Below are 19,351 nucleotides of genomic sequence, written 5' to 3'. Positions count from 1 at the left end.
AATATGAAAAGATAATAGTTATTTAATTCCAGTGGTCATGGTTATGTGTGCAGTGATCGGTGGATCCCCAGATTCATCCTTGCCTCCCAGAGACAGGGCACAGGTTATTAAACCTCCCTGGTATGCTTCATTTTCTCTACTGGGGATGAGGAAAGGGAGGGCTTCTTCCAGCTGCTACGTGCCACCCTCTAAGGGTCTGAAATAAAAGTGTATACTGAATGGATGAACGGATTACTTCTTTTATTCATTCATAATAAAACTCAGGGCTGCCCCGAAGCTGTGCTTTTCCATTTTAAGTCTGTTTCTCTCTCTCCCTCTGCTCTTTCTTGACAGTTGTATCAGCCTGCTCGTGTGGCCATAACGAAGTACCGAACACTGGGAAGCCTAAACAGAAACTTATTTTCTCACAGTTCTGGAGGCCGAAAGTCCTAGATGAAGGTGTTCACGTGGTCTTTCCTCAGTGCGTGTCTGTGTCCTAATCTCCTCTTTCTATACAGACACCAGTCACAGTGGATTAGGGCTCACCCATATGACCCTTATTTACTCTTATCATTGTACATTATTTACTCTTTTAAAGGCCCTATTTCCAAACGCTGTAACATGCCGAGGTCCTGAGGGTTAGAGCTTCAACATGTGAATTTGGGGAGGACACCATTCAGCCCATAAAAACAATTAGGATTTTTTTGTGTCGCAGGACCAAATATGTGAGTCTCTGCGTGCATAAACGTTTCGGTAAACACGTGTCAGGCCGTTGACACAGGAAGACTCAGGCTCTGCCCCTGCTGTGTCCACTTCCCCGCAGGCACCACCACTCCTTCCAGCCCACCCACCCACCCAGGTGAAGACAAAATAATTCCACAGCCTCTCTGCAATAACAGAAAGGAAGGGGTTCTTTTTTTTTTTTCTTTTTTAAGTGTTTTCAGCCATTCTCTAATGTGGTTTAATTTGGCTGTGTTGCATCTTCGTTTCTGTGCGAGGGCTTTCTCCAGCTGTGGCAAGCGGGGGCCACTCTTCATCGCGGTGCACGGGCCTCTCACTATCGTGGCCTCTCTTGTTGCAGAGCACAAGCTCCAGACGCGCAGGCTCAGTAATTGTGGCTCACGGGCCCAGTTGCTCCGCGGCATGTGGGATCTTCCCGGACCAGGGCTCGAACCCATGTCCCCTGCATTAGCAGGCAGATTCTCAACCACTGCACCACCAAGGAATCCCAGGAAGGGGTTCTTTATGTATTAATCTTTTAGTCAATTGTTCCACTGCAGAAGGAGGAAGGACAGCAAGAATAATTACGGTGGGATGCGGGGGGGAGGGGGCCTATCAGTGCTTTGCCTTTCATTTCTCCACTCCTGCCAAGGGACTCCCTCATTTTGGTCCCTTTGAGTGAAGGCAGCTTCTGCCTGGCTGCCTCTTTATCAACAATAAAAACAAGCAATCTATTTTGGTCACAGAATGAGGTTCCATTTGTTTTGAACATAAACTGGGATTCAGCATTTGACCAACCTAAGTTACAGGAAAACTCCAAGCGGCAGGTTTATACCTGACTCTCTCCATTTTGTGTTTTTCCTCCACCAGGGTACCTCCAATTCCCATCAAGTGGCCGTGTCACATTACCCGAGCCAAAAGTCACTGAAGGAGCCTCATTTCCTACTGTCCAAGGCCGAAGTCTGTACCATTTGAAATCTATCCCTGCTAGGGAAGCCCCAAACATGCACCCAGCCCATTTCAAGACAAGGATGCTGAGACCTTTCAAACAGTGAATTTTGGCCTCATTAACTACAGAGTAGTTAAATGGATGAGAGTCAACAAAGGACACTCCTGTGAAATTTTTTAATGCTTCAAAAACTCCCATTTAAAGTTGTTTGGGCCTTAAACCCATGTTTTGTGTGTGTGTTTTGTTTTTTGAGATCCTCCTCTGAGCCTGCATGCTGGAGACATGACAAATTTGGTATTTCAATCCATACGCCCATTTGAGTTCTAGGAATGCACACTGGTTAGGTTTTAAAGTCATCTTGTAGTAAATTAAGTCAGAGCTAGATATTGATGCTGATATGTACTCAAACAGACAAGGAAAATTAATTGTAAGAAAGGGGGAGGAAAATGTCTCCCATTTATCTTCTTCCTATCTCATAATTTGAACCTATATTTCTAGAGATTTAAAAATATGGTAAGAAGAAAGTCTTAAGTGACCAAGATTCCAAGCCCAAGAGTCTAACCCCAGTGAATTAATACTATTTGTTTATCCACCGCGTACAGGGCACAGAGCTGTATACTGAGTGATAGTTAGATATATACACCACTGTCTTCCACGATCACGGAATCAGAGTAAGGAGACAACGAAATATAAAACCAAAATTCACAATGGAAAGCAGGAAAAATGGTCAGTTCCAACTAAGTGTGACAGATACTCAGTGCTATTGGGGTTTGGAAGCAAGAATGATCACCCCATGAAGGGGTCTCAGAGGAGGTGATATTTGAACCCAGGTTAGCAGCCTGGACCTGCTCCTGCTTTTAGTGAGTATGGGCTCACTGAAGGCTTTCGAGCAGGAGAATGAAATATGACAAAATTGGTATTGGAGGAGAGTACCCTGGCATAGGGCATGTGATGCGCTGGAACAGGTAAGAAGCAAGCCTGGACGACCAGCTTGCAAACTGTAGCGGTGGCCCAGACACCAGGAGACTCACACCTAAGCTGAGGGTTGGCAGTGGGGAGAAGAGGAAGAGATTGATGTCCGTGAAGAAGAAGTAGAGCCTCGAGTCCTACTGACTATGAGAGACAGGGTACAGGGTCCTGACCCCTGACCAGCTCACCAAGGAAGACAACTGTCCAGAGAGAAGGTCTAGGTCCTGGCCAGGCAGCTCTCCCAGACTCCCTCCCTTTTCCCATCCGCTAGAAACAGCAAAACCATCCACCTCACCAGGCTCTCCAGTGGGAGTCTTAGGTCATCCCAAGAATGTAGCCTTGTCCTCTGAACAGACAGGAAGAATGTTCAGGGCACAGGGATTAATTACATAAGGTCTGTTGTCAAACAAGAAGTCCCAGAGCTCCCTCTGGCTTCAACCCCAAACCCAGTCCTCCATCCGGATTGTCTTGAAATGAACATAGTCTGGCTATGACCTTAGACCATTCAGACTTCAGATCACATACCTCTGTCCTTTTTTTGATTTTGTAGTGATTTTTTGTTGGCTCTGTAAGCATCTAGTGTCTTCTTTCCCTGTCTCCAACAGCCCTTATTTCTATGTGAGTCTCACACATGATCCCGGGGGTCACAGGGTCTGGATTCAGCTCATCAGGGCCCTCCATCCACCTGTCCTTGTCGGAATACTTAAGTTCCTGGTTCGAATGTCCCCTGAAGTCAGACACCTCTAAACTAAAATTTCCTTTATATGAAATAACTTTATTGTTTGAGCTCTGTATTCTGCTCCTTGCTCTTAAAACGTCCCTGACACAGGCTCCCTGTTGAATGGTGTCATTGCAGAAAGGGCTCTGGGAAGGAAGGGCTCCGTCCCTCTTGACTGAACTGGCCACGTGACCTTTTTCAATGTCCTTCATCTCTCTGGGTTTCAGTTTCTTCATCAGTAGCATGAGGGGTTGTACAAGCTACTCTCTAACAATTCTTCTGGCTTTGACGTTCAGATTCTACAGCCCCCAGTGTGTTGCTGAAGCCCTAGCAAACTCGGCTGTTCACCTCCTGATCTGTCCCCCCAGACAGTCTTGCCACTGCCTCTGTTTGACCCCACACTGTGGTCCATGAGCACCAGGCAGACTGCCTCTTCCAGAGAGGCTAAGGGGTCAAAGGTGGTTCCAGGGTGTTGAAAACATGTAGATATGAATCGACAGTAGCATGAACCGAAATCTAGAGTCTGTTTTCTTTTTCTGTGGGGACAGGGAGGATACTGGGAAGAGTGAGGGGGACATGGGGTGGGAGTAGAAAGCCAGGTCACTTTTCGGCATATGGAACTGGGGTGAGTGGGAGACTGCCAAAAAGGAGCATTCAACTAACTATAGGAGAGTCCACGCTAGAGGCGAGGTTCCTAAACTTGAGCATAAAAATAGCCAGGAGATTCTGAGCTGGCTGAGGGTTAAAACAGGGCAAGACCTGGGAAGAGAGACCCTACCAGGAGATATTCCAGTGGAGGTAGTGACATAGAGGGGAGAGCTGAACCTGGGACCAAATAACTGGGGATAGTGGAGAGAAAAGAGATAAGAGTCTGCAGGACTTAAACCTGACAGGCAACCATATTTTTTGAGGAAAAGAAAGAGGAAAAGGAAAAGTCAGTAGAAGGTAAAGGAGGAAGCAGAAAAGGGAACAAAGTTCCCCTGAGTTGCTGCTACACGCTGGGTTCTTCACATATTCCGATGTGTGGAAAACCTTGAGACTGAGTATTATAGAAGCAAGGAGGAAAAGCACAGTCTAGGAGAGGCATCCTGGGCTTATGTAATGGAGCAGTGGGGAGGGGGCAAAAGAGGGGTTGTCAAGCCAAGTCCTGGTCAGGTCAGCAGCACCCAGACCTCGGCACAGCCCGAGAATGACGGGTCCCAATCTCTTGCATATTAGAGATGGTAGCAGACACTTTGCATGCCCTGCATCGCACCCCCTCGCCTAAATTCATGCCTACCTCAAGCTCTCTCCTTCAGCCAGCTCTCTCTGCTTTTCAGCCTTAGGGCCTTTTCTGAAGCCGTAGGAGCTTCGCACAAGGAAAGCTCAGACAGAAGAGTTAATGCTCCCTTCCCCCAACCTGCAACTACTGAGAGACAGGAGTCCGTGGATCAGTGCCCCAGCCCCTTTCTGTATACAGACAGTGGAAACCTCAATGATGCACTATGGTGATCCCTGCCTCAGTCTCCCCACAACCTCCCTCCCGTTTTCTGGGACTGGATCCCAAATAATTATCTACACTCAGTCTTTGAGACTCTACTTTCAGGAGAACCCATACCAAGATGGATGAGTCAGCCTTGTGGTGGCAGACTAAGAAATGCGGGCAGAAACGCGAGTGCATGTTTCCTTTAAAGCCCCCGAACGCTAAACAAATAGCACAGATTTCTGCTCATCTCTATAACGACGGAAGGCTGAGCTGCGTCCTGTGGGGCAGGCAGAGATGCTACTTTGGGTATGATCCGCGGGCCCTCATTCATAAATCCTCTCTTGAGAGGGTGAACAGGCAGTGCTACTTCTCAGGACTCTTTGTTGAAAACACAAACAGGCGTGGGTCCCGCCCACATCGTAGAGAAGGGCACTTCCCCCTCAGAGGGTTACCTTCCCCAGGACGGGGGCCACAGTCGGGAAGCCTGCAGCGGTAGGAAACCCAAGAAAGTGTTTTGTTTCACTGTCTGACTCATCCCCACAATGTTTTAAAAACCAAGGTAACTTAGCAGATGTGAAGCTTAATTGCAGTAGAAGGAGCTCAGCACTAAGTTTACACTAAGCACCTTCCGTCCTCTGTGTGCTGCTGGCTGGTCCCACAGGCATCTGAGTCAGCAACGCCAATGCTAGCATATTCGGGAGAAGGGGCTTTTGTCTCAGTCCACTCCTGTGTGGGGTCCTGCAGCTGTGTCCTGTCCACTGCCTAGCTCCTGAGTATCTCTGTTCCACCTTGGACTTCTCTGATGCTCTTGCTGCCGTTCACCTCCCCCCGGACCTGCAAAAACCATCTGTCTTTAATAGTGACGCTTCCACCCTTGGGGTAAGGGTGGTCCTGGGAAGGTTAGGTAGCACTCCCCGTTCTCCCATCCCAGCTTGGACTCTAACCCACTGCATAATTCCCAGCCACATTAGCTGCAGCAGGTCACTGACCCTACCGAAACACTGAGAAGATCACAGGGCATTTCAAAAGCCAGAATAGAAAACTGAAAGTGGAGGCCTGATGTCTCTATTCCCTGAGCACGTCAGCACTTGCTGGTCTTCTCTGCTCGCCCATGCTGCTCAGGCTCTATTCCTCCTCGGCGCCTTTCCTGCCCCGCCATCTCTCTCTCTCTCCTCACAGTGCTAGTTTCCAGACTCCAATGTTGGGCTGCTACCGAGACGTCCTTCTCTTTCCTTTTGAAAACCAACCAACCATCTTTTGGTAGAGGACACTCTTACCTGGGTTGCATGTTTTATTTATTTTTTTTAAGTTTTTCATTTAAGAAATTGCCTTAATACTTTAATAAATTAAATTGCCTTAATAAAGCAATTTTAACTCTTCATTGAGCCAACGTACTCCTTTTAAAGGAGACTCGGACTTTACATATCCACTGGACTATCTGAAGATTTTTCTTAAAGAAAACAGAGTGAGGTGGTATTACTTCAGCATGAATCAACACTCAGACATTCACCCCAACCTGGAGTTGATGCACTGTCACTATTCCATTCAACCCTCACAATGCCAAACACATCCTATACCACTTATAAAGGTTGTCAAGGTTTAATATTAAAAGGAAATAAAGTAAAACCTATGGCCCAAAAAGAGCGCATGGCATTCTCCACCCAGTGCTCATTCAAAGCTAGGGGTTGGATAGCTGCCTTAGAGGCAGAATGGTCTGAAGACCAGACATCTACACACGGATTTCCCTTCTGTTTTCTCCTTTAATCAACTGCAATAATTTTCAAATTTCAGTGTGGATAGAAATTAGAACACAAGGTTGTATGTTCTATGGGTGATATAAGGGCTTTTCAAGGATAATACTAAGTTTATATGATGTTCACGTTAGGTGTTGATTATAGAACCTAAAAATATCACTCCTAAGATGTGACTCTTCTGTTTGGAAAGCTTCCTTCAACAAGAATTCTGCCTTCAGGGACTTCCCTGGTGGCACAGTGGTTAAGAATCCGCCTGCCGGGCTTCCCTGGTGGTGCAGTGGTTGAGGGTCCGCCTGCCGATGCAGGGGACGCGGGTTCGTGCCCCGGTCCGGGAGGATCCCACATGCCGTGGAGCAGCTAAGCCCGTGCACCACAACTACTGAGCCTGCACTCTAGAGCCCACGAGCCACAACTACTGAGCCCACATGCCACAACTCCTGAAGCCTGTGTGCCTAGAGCCCGTGCTCTGCAACAAAAGAAGCCACCACAGTGAGAAGCCAGTGCACCAAAATGAAGAGTAGCCCCCGCTCACCACAACTAGTGAGAAAGCCCACATGCAGCAACAAAGACCCAACACAGAAAGAGAGAAAGAAAGAAAGAAAGAAGGAATTCTGCCTTCCAACTAGAATTTCTAAATGGCTGCAAATTTGTAAATGGTGGGGTTTTGTTGTTGTTTGTTTTTTTTCTTTTGTTTGTTTTTGTTTTTTTTTTCCTTTTTGGTCTCGCTGCCCTTGGAAAGAGAACTCACCCTTCGGGTCTGGAGTGTCCTGTTGAAAGCCACCCCTGACCCTCACATCACCACTTAGCTGTTTCTGTCTCTGGTGTAGATAGAGAAATGGGGAGTGGGGGACTGGCTTTCTTACTAACCAGCTGAATGACTCGAGGCTGCAAAACCCAACACCGTCCATTTCATCTTGACATTTGAAAGCAGAGATCTCCTTGAGCCCATCACATATGTCCTGCATTTCCCAGCTTTATTTCGAGAACTATTTCATCTGTCGCTGTTTATACCTCTGCTCAGGTTCCTGGTAAATGGTCTGTTTCTGTCAATGACTTTTTCATCTATGTCAGGGAAAGGCCCATTAGACAAATCCAATGGGACAAGTTCAGAGAGTTTGTCAGTTCCTGTCACCTTCAGGTCTGGCTGTGCAGTGGAGCACAGACGCAAAACAGACTTGTCAAGATGGGCAGCTTCTTCTGGAAGAAGTTTATCTCTATGGAGGGAAACATGTGATGGCTGAAAAGCATCGAAATACCAGCACCTCCGCCTGGGAACAGCACAAGGGGCTGAAAAGAGCTGACTGCGAATAAAGCAAGTATCAATCCGCTGTGCACAGGAGGGGTGGGGGGACAAGGATACATATCCCAAATATGAGTGGGTGTTTGGCAAGAGGAAGCTGTCATTTCTAACATCAGTAATTATTTTCAACTTAATAATTGATAATTATTGATAAGAGAAATGAAAGTATTTTATGTCTTACTTCTCTGAGGAGGTAGAAGAGAACTTCCACATGTTCCCATTGCAGAGTTGACTAAGCCCCTGTACCCTCAACCTCATATATTCGACCTCCCATCTTTCTGCAGCGAGTAAAAGGTCCCGGTAGCACTCTAAGCACAAATCTTCTTGTCCACTGGAGTCTCTTGCCTTATCGCCTTGTCAAGCACTCACTCCCAGAGCTGTCCTTTGCCTTCTGCATTATCCGTTCCTCTCTATTGGTCATTCCTTTCGGCTTAAACATGCTATCATGACTCCCATTAAAAAATCCAGTCTTTTAACCCCATATCCCCTTTGAATTGCCACCCATTTTTTTTTCTCCTTGCTTTTTAGCAAAGTTCCTTTCTCTACTTCCTGCTGCTCCCCTCATTCCCTTAAACAACCTCAGGGAACAATTGTTGTTATCAAGGCCACCAGTGATCTCCACACAACCAAATTCAAGGACTCCGTTTCACAACATTTGCCCTAATTGGTTGCTCCATGTAAAATGTGATATAATACGTTTTCCTGCTTATCCAGTCATCATCTGCATCCCCACGCCACACACACACACTGTAATATAAACAATTCTCATGGGAAAATAGCAACTTCGCTCCGTTTACCATGTGTCCCCAGCTCCTAGAACACTGCCCCTGGCACATGTTAGGTCTTCGATAAATACTTGCTGAATAAATGCCTGAATGAACAAATCGATTGGTTTGGCTCTGCTGGTTATCTGGTTATTGGTAAGTAAGGGTAATAATTTCTTTGAGACATAACAGTAATTTCTTCAGCCTAATATTTTGCCATGGTCTGGGAATGTGATGTTGTTCACTCTCAGAAATGGAGTGGTGAGGCAAGAAAAGTGAAGCTGTTATGTATTGAGTGTCTACTATATGGCAAGCACTGGACTAGCCACTTTCATATACAATTTCTCCTTTACCCCTCACAATCTTATAAGACACAGGCTATTATTATCTTCATTTTGCAAATGAAGAGAGGTAAATCAGCTTGTCCAAGTTTACCCAAACACGAGTCCAGCGGTGATGAACTCATGCAGTTTTCTAGTTCCTTTGGTGCTTAGATATTAAATGCTGTGAATTCACAGAAAACCAAAGCAACTGAGCTGATAAAGATATAAGTCAAAGCTTCCAAAGTAAAATATATATTCTTTTCGGAATATTTGTGGTGTTGTTTCTATTGTCAAAGAACATCAGAGTTTCACCTAAGTAAATAAAACAACAGAGCTCAAAGGGACTTTATTGCTTGTTTTCTTTCCCCAGCACACTCACCTGAGGCTTACAACCATTATCTATAGGATGCATGTAGTTGTAGAGCAGCCATCTGGTTAGGGGTGCCAGATAAAACACAGGACGTCCAGTTAAACTGAACTGCAGATGAAACACAAATAATGTTTTAGCCTAAGTATGTCCCAAACATTGCACGGGACATACTTATTCTCAAAAAATATTCATTGTTTATCTGAAATTCAAAGACAGCTGTGCTTCTACATTTTTATTTGCTAAATCTGTCAACCCTATATGTGGCAAATGTGTCCTTCCATGCTTGTCCCTCCACTCTGCCAGACAGTTTTATCAAGGCAACAGAAAAAGGAAAGAAGCAAGGGCCACTATGAAAAGACTTTGAAGCAATTAGAGCCAATGACTGCTGTCTTGCTTTTTATGAGGGAAGGCCTGGGACTGCTAGGAGATAAGTTTTGTAATAGTTTAGGTTTACCTCCAGACCCCTTTGAGCACCACCCTCTGCTTCTCAGGCCTTCTCTCTACTGCTCAGAAACTGAGCAACTGTGGACAAATCCCTTATGTTCTCTAGCCTCATTTTACCCATCCACAAAATGACGGTAGTCTTAGGTGTTAGAGAGAAAAGAAAATAGGTGATGTTATGGGACTAACTTCTGTAGATATGATAGTTGGGCAAGATCTCAGTGAAGTTTTTTAACAGAAACTCGAATGATTAGAAGAGAGCAGCCATGTTCTCCAAAGAAGACACAATACAGATGGCCAAAAGAACATGAAAAGATGCTCAACATCACTAACTATCAGAGAAATGAAAATCAAAACTACAATGAGGTATCACCTCACACCAGTCAGAATGGCCATCAACAAAAAGTCTATAAATGATAAATGCTGGAGAGGGTGTGGAGAAAAGGGAACCCTCTTGCACTGTTGGTGGGAATGTAAATTGATACAGCCACTGTGGAGAACAGTATGGAGGTTCATTAAAAAACTAAAAACAAAACTACCATATGACCCAGCAATCCCACTACTGGGCATTTACCCTGGGAAAACCATAATTCAAAAAGAGTCATGTACCACAATGTTCATTGCAGCTCTATTTACAATAGCCAGGACATGGAAGCAACCTAAGTGTCCATCAACAGATGAAAGGATAAAGAAGATATGGCACATATATACAATGGAATATTACTCAGCCATAAAAAAGAATGAAATAATGCCATCTGCAGCAACATGGATGGATCTAGAGATTGTCACACTAAGTGAAGTAAGTCAGACAGAGAAAGACAAATATCATATGATATCACTCATATGTGGAATCTAATATTAAAAATGATACAAATGAAGTTATTTACAAAACAGAAACAGACTTACAGACATTGAAAACAAACTTGCAGTTACGAAAGGGGAAACGTAGTGGGGAGGGATAAATCAGGAGCTTTGGATGAACATACACACACTATTATAAACAAGAATGATGACTAATGGAGACATACTGTATAGCACAGGGAACTCTACTCAGTATTCCGTGATAACCTACATGAGAAAAGAATCTAAAAAAGAATGAATACATGTATATGTATAACTGAATCACTTTGCTGTACACCTGAAACTAACACAACATTGTACATCAACTATACTCTGATAAAATTAAAATATTAAAAAAAAGATAGACAAAGGAAAATTTCACTGATAAATCTTCTAACATTATGGCTTTATTCACAAAAATAAAAGATACTAGTACCAAGGAGGGGAAAAAAAAAGAAGAAAGCAACCATGAGAAGAGTGTGTGTGTGTGTGTGTGTGTGTGTGTGTGTGTGTGTGTGTGTTTATGTCTGTGCAACTACAGATAAGATAGAGGAGATGAGGGCTAGATGGGACAACGAGTACCAAGTGTTTAATGGGGACGGAGGATTCCATACTGACCTGTCTTTTTAACAAAAATAAAAGGAACCAGATTCAGAGTAAAGTAAAAACTTGACAATGGGAGCAAAGCAAGACTAATCTATAAATCACATTCCCTGAAGTTGATTTAAGTGGTGAACAGAAATGCATGCTAAGTGAGGAAGAAAATATAAAAACTGGGCATAAACACAGCTTGAAGTTATGATCAAATTAAAGTTACAACAAATTTAACCCCATTGATACTTGACATTGTGTATCTGAAGAAGGGCCGTGCTACGGACTGAATTGTGTCCCTCACTTCAAGTTCCTATGTTGAAATCCTAACTCACAATGCAATGATATATTTAGAAAAAGAAACTTTATGGTGGTAATTAAGGTGAAATGAGGTCATAAGAGGGGTCGTAATCCAATAGGACTGGTAGTCTTATAGGAAGAGGAAGGGAGAAAGATCTTTCTTCCCAACTGCATGCGCTGAGGAAAGGCCACATGAGGACACAGCAAGAAGACGGCCATCTGCAAGCCAGGGAGAGAAGCCTCACCAGAACCCAACCAGGCTGGCACCCTGATCCCAGATTCTAGCCTCCAGAACTGTGAGAAAATGTATTCCCGTGTTCAAGCCACCCAGCCAATGATATTATTGTTATGGCAATCTAAGCAGACTAAGACAGAGTGAGAAATTAAAATATGTTTAGAGGAACACTCACACACCCATTTTAAGAGCCTTATTGTGTGAAAAGTCTACAGTTATTTAATATCAAGTAGAATATGGAGCGAGAAAGAGAAATGAAGTCAGTGAGATAGACAAAAACAACCTAGCAATTAATGGAATAAATAACCAGGAACGAAGCCTCTTTTCCAGCGTTGGGACCAGCCTTGGGTTTACCAGGTTCCCAAATGAAAGGAAATGATCGTGGGAGATCAGCCATCTCATGTGGAGGGCACAACTGAATGAGCAAAGGCAAATGTGCAGCACGGGGAGAGTACCCAGCGCCAGTTAGAAACATCTGAACTCTAACTTTGAAAAATTCCAAGACCTTTAGTATATTGATTCATCCATTCTCGTTATTCTTTCTCTTAGGTTTTAAAGAGAAAAAACAAGGCACAACCCCTTGTCCAAGGTTCATTCATTCAAGACTTCATGTCAGGGAATGGGAGTATTCAAGATTTAATGATGTGGAGATTCCTGCTCACAAAAATGCTCAGTTCTGTAGGAGAGATGTTCAGAAAATCTGAGCAATGCAAAGCCAGTTTTGCAAAAACATTGCATAAACAACTGTCATAAGACTGGATGGATGGATGGATGGATGGATGGATGGATGGATGGATGGGTGAATGGGTGAGACAGTGATTGTTACAGATGTTCACAGAAGGGCTAGAGTCCTGATGCCAGCCTCTGGCTGTGTTCAATCTATTTGAGCACAGGCATTGATCATTCTCTGACAAACTGATAACATCCTGTATATGGCTCCTCTACTATGAGCATCTAAGAAACATGAACATCTTATTTGCTTTTGTTTTCCCAAAAACCTAGCCTTGTCACCATGAACTGGGACTCTGACAATTCCATTGACTCTTGAGCTGTCTTGTTCTCCCTGTCACTACTGGGGGTCTGTTTAATGAACTCATTCATTTATTCATTCAATAAATAGTTATTAAGTGCTTGCTACATGCTATGTATTGCTCTAAGTTCTGTGGCTACATTAGAAAGCAAATGTGCTTATGTTCTGCTGAGAAAAAACAGAAAATAAACCAAAAAATAAAACATATAATACATCAGAGAGTGATAAGTGCTATGGAGAAAAGTAAAGCAGGGAAGATGGACAGAGCAAGCCAGAGCGGGGTGGGGGGTAAGATGTTTAAAAATGTGCTCAGGGAAGACTCACCAGGAAGGTGACCTGTGAGCAAAGACCTGGAGGAGTTGGAGTGGCCCACACAGCTCTCTGGGGTAAATGTGCTCCAGCCAGAGGGAAGAACGAAGCTCAGATATCAGAGTGTGCCTGGAATGACAAGGAAAACAGTAGATGGACCATTGCATCAGGACAAAGGAAGGGGAAGACAGAGGATATAATGTCAGAAAGAAGAGGGGAAGGGAGAGTCCCATGGAGGGCCCTGTTGGCCCTGGTAAGGATTTTGGCTTTTTTTTTTTAACTTTTGAATTAAAATGGTACAAACAAACTTATTTACAAAACAGAAATAGTCACAGATGTAGAAAACAAATTTATGGTTACCAAGGGGGAAAGTGGAGGAGGCGAGGGATAAATTGGGAGATTGGTACTGACATATCCACACTACTATATATAAAATAGAGAACTAATATGTATCTACTGTATAGCACAGGGAGCTCTGTTCTGTACTCTGTAATGACCTATATGGGAATAGAATCTAGAAAAGACTGGATATATGTATATGTATAACTGATTCACTTCGCTGTACAGCAGAAACTAACACAGCATTGTACATCAACTATACTCCAATAAAAACTAATTTAAAAAAATTTTATTATTGAGGTATAATTGACATGCAACACTGTATTAGTTTCAGGTGTATAACGTAATGATTCAATATTTGTACACACTGTGAAATGACCACCACAATAAGTCTAGTTACCATCCATCACCACATTAAGTTACAATTTTTTTTTCTTGTGATGAGTACTTTTAAGATCTACTCTCTTAGCAACTTTTGAATATGCAATATAATATTAACTATAGTCACTATGCTCTGTTTTACACCCCCATGACTTATTTATTTATTTATTTTTGTTTTTGTTTCTGTTTTGCGGTGCGCGGGCCTCTCACTGTTGTGGCCTCTCCCGTTGCGGAGCACAGGCTCCGGACGCGCAGGCTCAGCGGCCATGGCTCACGGGCCCAGCCGCTGCACGGCATGTGGGATCTTCCCGGACCGGGGCACGAACCCGCGTCCCCTGCATCGGCAGGCAGACTCTCAACCACTGCGCCACCAGGGAAGCCCAACTTATTTATTTTATAACTGGAAGTTTGTACCTCTTGATCCTCTTCACTCATTTCACCCACTCTCCCAACACCCCTCCCCTTTGGCAACCACCAACCTGTTCTCTATATCAATGAGTTTTGTTTTGTTTCATTTGTTCATTTGTTTTATTTTTTAGATTTTACATAGAAGTGAAATCATACAGTATTTGTCTTTCTCTGTATGACTTATTGCACTTAGTATATTACCCTCAAGTTCCATCCATGTCATTGCAAATGGCAAGGTTTCATTCTTTTTTATGGTTATATTCCATTGTATATATAGCTATACCTATCTATCTATCTATCTATCTATCTATCTATATCACATCGTCTTTATCCATTCATCTGTTGATGGACATTTAGGTTGCTTCCACATATTGGTTATTGTAAATAATGCTGCAATGAACATAGGGGTGCATATAACTTTTCAAAGTAGTGTTTTTATTTTCTTTGGATAAATACCCAGAAGTGGAACTGCTGGATCATATGGTAGTCCTATTTTTATTTTTTTGAGAAGCCCTTCATAGAGTTTTCCATAGTGGCTGCACCAATTTACTTTCCTATCAACAGTGCCCTGTGTTTCCTTTTTTCCACATCCTTGCCAATACTTGTTATTTCTTGTCTTTTTGATAATGTCCATTCTAACAGGTGTGAGGTGATATCTCATTGTGGTTTTGATTTGCATTTCCCTGATGATTAGTAAGAGAAGGTGGTGGCTCTGACCAGGTGTTAGTGGCAGAGGTGGAGAGAATATTAGAGTTTAAATATCTTTGGGGAGTAGAGTCGATAGGACTTGCTGGTGGTTCGGGTGTGGGGTTTTAATGAGGAGACTTCCATTATGTTCCCAAGCACCCTTGGTATAAATAGTGGCTTGCTACATGGCATCTTCTGCTGAGGGCCCTCCTTTAACTGATTGGTTGGCCCAGTTTGAACTGGGATCCTTCCAGCCCCACAAGTCCCTTTCCCACCTCCACAATCATAACTGTGATTAGGATTGATGGTCTCCCCACCCCTACAGCCTCCACTGACCTGTCACCCTTTTTTTTTTTTTTTTTTTTTTTGCGGTACGCGGGGCTCTCGCTCTTGTGGCCTCTCCCGTTGCGGAGCACAGGCTCCGGACGCGCAGGCTCAGCGGCCATGGCTCACGGGCCTAGCCGCTGCGCGGCATGTGGGATCTTCCCAGACCAGGGCACAAACCCGCGTCCCCTGCATCGGCAGGCGGACTCTCAACCACTGCGCCACCAGGGAAGCCCGACCTGTCACACTTTTTGCCAAGCCCAGCCCAGGGTCCATCCTATAACTCTCCATTTCCTACCTCTCCTTGCCTGCATTTAGGTTCCCATAAGAATGGAAAATATGGGTCTGAAGGAAGAAAAGGCTCTATCTAGATGAAAATGGGTCCAAGTGGGGAGAGCAATTCCAAGCCAGGATAACTGTTAAGGGAAAGCATTGGACCATGTACTGTAGCCCTGAGACGATCAGAACAGCAAGACCAGACATTGAAAATCAGCACCTTTCTAGTTTTCTACCCACCATCTGTTTTCAGATTTCAAGGCATTTGGGGTCAAACTGAGATGTCTGCAGTTGCCATCTGAGAACAAGAATAGATAAAATATCTAAAGAGAGTGGCTCTTGCAAACTGTTAATCTTACTCATGATAGTTTAAGCAACAAAGAAAAGAAGAAGGGACAAAAGAGAGAAAGGAAGAAAGAACAAAACAACAAAAAAAGAAAGATTGGTTCTTTCCCATTAGCTATTTTATAGAAACCAGCAACGGGTTATAACCACATGCTACACTATTTACCTAACTTTGAAAAAGAATCCAAGCCATCAACCCCCTGTATACTATCTTATGATTTAAATCAGGACATTTTTTATGGCAGCAATTAAGAGCTCCTCTCAGAGAATGAGGCTGAGCCTGCTAAGTCTAACCAAATCATTTTTTTAGTATTAAAACATACACTGCATAAATACTTTGGAACACAGTTGATGCAATATATCCTGACTGCTTTTCAAATTCCTGATCAGGATTTCCAGACATTCAGAAATGCCAGGGGTGAGGATGGGGGGCTGCGGGCAGGGGGGGGGTGGGGGCTATGTGCACGTGTTGTCATTTTAAAGGATCCAATGCTATAATTCTCTCATGTGGAAATTTTCCACTGACTTCAGATTTGCTAGTATGAACCACCAGATCCTCAAAGATTGTGCTAGGGCAATTTGGAGGCATACTTCCAACCTCCTGGTGGAATAAATTATAATACGCAATGAAGTAGTTATTTTCTAGGGCTTGTTGTGTTTTTATCCCTCCCACAAACAAAATGCAAACCATCACAAATTAAATAGATTCCTCAAGGTCTGAAGGAGGCTTCTCAGGCTGTTTTTTGTACACTCAGTGGCATGTCGCAACAGATGTTAAAGGGCCAGCCCCAAAAGGAGACTGTTTTAGAGATAAGATGTGAAATGGAAGCAGGGGACTTGCAGGTTTTCCCCTCAAGAGATTTTGATAATGAAGTGACATGGTGGGTGAGCATTAATCCCAGCCCCTTCCTAACCTCTTTGTGTGTCTCCCTCTGAGGTCTTTCAGTTCCCAGAGTAGCAGGTTCAACAGAATGTTAGCTCCCTAGAACCCACCCACTTTTCCCCCCACCTTAATTACTGAAAGAATCTTTTCAAACAGCTATTATGTTGAAGGACTCTTCCACCAGATGCTACGCTTCACCTATGTCCCTGAGGAGTACCTCTTACCTGTTTTTCCTACAGAGGCTGAAGTGGTTAGATTCACTGTCAAGTAGAGGAGGTGGCACTGCTCCTGATATGTTGAATTTGTGGAACTGAGACTTGGAACTCAGAACTCTGAAACTGCATCTGGACAGCACCTCCACACACGGCTCCCTCAGACCCTCACAGAGGCGGGCACGGGGCCCATGAAAGTCATAATGTTTCCATGTGCCTGCCGGCTCTAGCCTTCATTTATGAACAAAAGATATCACTCCTGATGACCAGCCTCCCTTTCATACTGTATACTGCACATAATTTGGAGGTCATAGGACTGGGGTGGCCCAGGGACACCTGAAATAGCTCTGGGCAAGTCCCTCCCTCATTCACATTTGCCACCATCTGTCCAGCTCTGGTCCTGACCCTCTCTTTACCCTGCTTATCAGAAACACAGGATGGTGGTTGGGTTTGGGGGTGTCCATCCACTCACACGCCATTTGTAGGATCTGCCCCTGCCTAAGGCCACTGCCTCAGGGCCTGTTCTAATGTCTATGCTTGTGCCTAATGAGAATGTGCATAACAGATAGCTTATTCAAAACCTAAAATCTAGTTAGTGTGGCAACAGGAATTAATAGGCTCCATATTCTTTTACCTACCTCTGGCTAGAAATGATAACTGAAGCCAGAAGTTACAAGCTTCAGTGAGCAGATTAATGAGAAAACTTGAAAGCTTGGGAGGCAGTCAACACAGGTAGTTTGAGTAGACAAATCTTTCAGTTAGACATTACATCTTGATAAATGGTTAAGGAAATTATTATTGAATATTTACATACCAGTTACCATAATGTAAGCTGCATCAATCCATTGTCTGTACTTAAAGGTTCTGCCTAAGCCTATCTCTTACTGCAAAGAGATTTCTTGTGATATTAAAAAGTTTGTTTTAAGAGTTCTAAGAACTGTTATGGCTTTGAAACTATAAATGTTCACTATGGGAAACTACATATGTTGTGGTTTGTAGTAGAAAACAGTGTAGGTTTACTTTTCTAATCTATGTTGGTCATTGGAGGTTGATATAAACCACCAATCTTGTTCACTGCCCTCAATCTAATGTACTTAACCACTGTAAAAGGGCTGTGCTATATCTCTTAAAATTAAAACATAGCTAAAGGCATTTCTGCTCATAAAGATTTATCTTACAATTATAATTAAGGTGTTGATAACAGTATATCTTTTAAACAGAATGAGAACAAGATACGGCACGTTAGTAACAAGATTCTAGGGATTCTATTGTTTTCATTTCAGAAAAACTCTGTCTTCTACATTTAGTCTTTAAATAAACATGTAGGTAAGTTGAAAAAGGAAAAGACAGTCACTCCAACGGTAATTTTCATGACAACCTGATTAAGATGAGAATATGGGCGGGTGGGACTGTGCACAAAAATACCTAACACAGAGGGTAGCCTATGCGAGGGGATTGATAAATGCAGACTGAATCTGACGTGCAACAATCAAAGTTCCTTTATACTAAAGTTAGTCTAATCCTGGAGATAGAGGTTACCAACCACATCCTCTGGAATGTTACCTAACCCCACCCCAGTCCTAAAATTTCCTTTTTATCCTCAAGAGGAAGCTATGGAAAGGCGGTCTACCATGTGAGGTGTCCCAAGAAGAGGAGAGGTGCGCTGTTTCTTCTCCAACTCACATCACCTCTCTTTGTCCCTACAGGAGCCTTTCCCAGGTCCCATTGCCATGAGCCTGGTTTACGATGCTTGTGCTGCCTTTGTGAGTACCTTCCTCTTCTTGAATCAGAGATCATCAGTCCACAGGCATTCCCTACCTCCCGAAACTTTCATACCTGTCCTGTAGAGCCACAGGTGTGCTGCCCAGATTCTCCTTCCAGGGAGGATTTGATGGGATAGCTGGCAGCAGCCGTGTACCAGCTGCCAGCTGTTTTGGGGTCCGCCTCAGCTGCAGAGACCCTCCTCCCCGAGGTCACACTCTTTCCCGACAGCTCACAACCCTTGCCTGAGACAGCTGCCCACCTGAGCATGACTCCAATGGGCACTATTCACTCCAACACTCCTGGTGAAATTGGCCCAGGCCTTTTGGGCCTGCATCACAGTTGGGCTTCGTCCTCTGCCCAATCTGCTCCCGGTTCCTCCCCTCTACAGGTGTTGAACCCAGTGAGCATATTGCTCTGGAAAGTCCAGCTCAGTTTCTGTTTCTGGAGAGTCCAACCTGAGAGGGCTGTTACGTATTTCAATCCCGTCATGAGATTACTGCCAAATGATCAACCTGACAAATTCAGGTGAAGGGAGAGGAAAGTCTAGAAGCTCATTAGCCTACATCAGTGGTTCTAAATATTTTAGCCTTTAGAAATAGAACCCTTTCTTCAAATGATGAAACCATAAAGCAGAATCAAGTGGGGCATCTCAGTTGAAACTTCTGTGGCAGGCCA

At 43.8% G+C, this 19,351-nt stretch overlaps 1 protein-coding gene across 1 annotated transcript in view; it reads right to left on the bottom strand.

Annotated features, from left to right (window-relative positions):
* The window catches only part of LOC132522480 (uncharacterized), a 288,307-nt gene that overhangs the window by 49,915 nt on the left and 219,041 nt on the right, over window positions 1-19,351 (bottom strand). The window contains exon 8 of the mRNA XM_060153173.1: window positions 13,073-13,186. Coding sequence (XP_060009156.1) covers window positions 13,073-13,186 — 114 coding nt within the window. The remainder of the gene's footprint in view (window positions 1-13,072; window positions 13,187-19,351) is intronic.

The sequence above is a fragment of the Lagenorhynchus albirostris genome, chromosome 6 (assembly GCF_949774975.1).
Source record: "Lagenorhynchus albirostris chromosome 6, mLagAlb1.1, whole genome shotgun sequence".
NCBI classification, from domain to species: domain Eukaryota; kingdom Metazoa; phylum Chordata; class Mammalia; order Artiodactyla; family Delphinidae; genus Lagenorhynchus; species Lagenorhynchus albirostris.
Note: the sequence above shows the minus strand (reverse complement) of the source record. Positions and strands in the feature narration are given on the sequence as shown.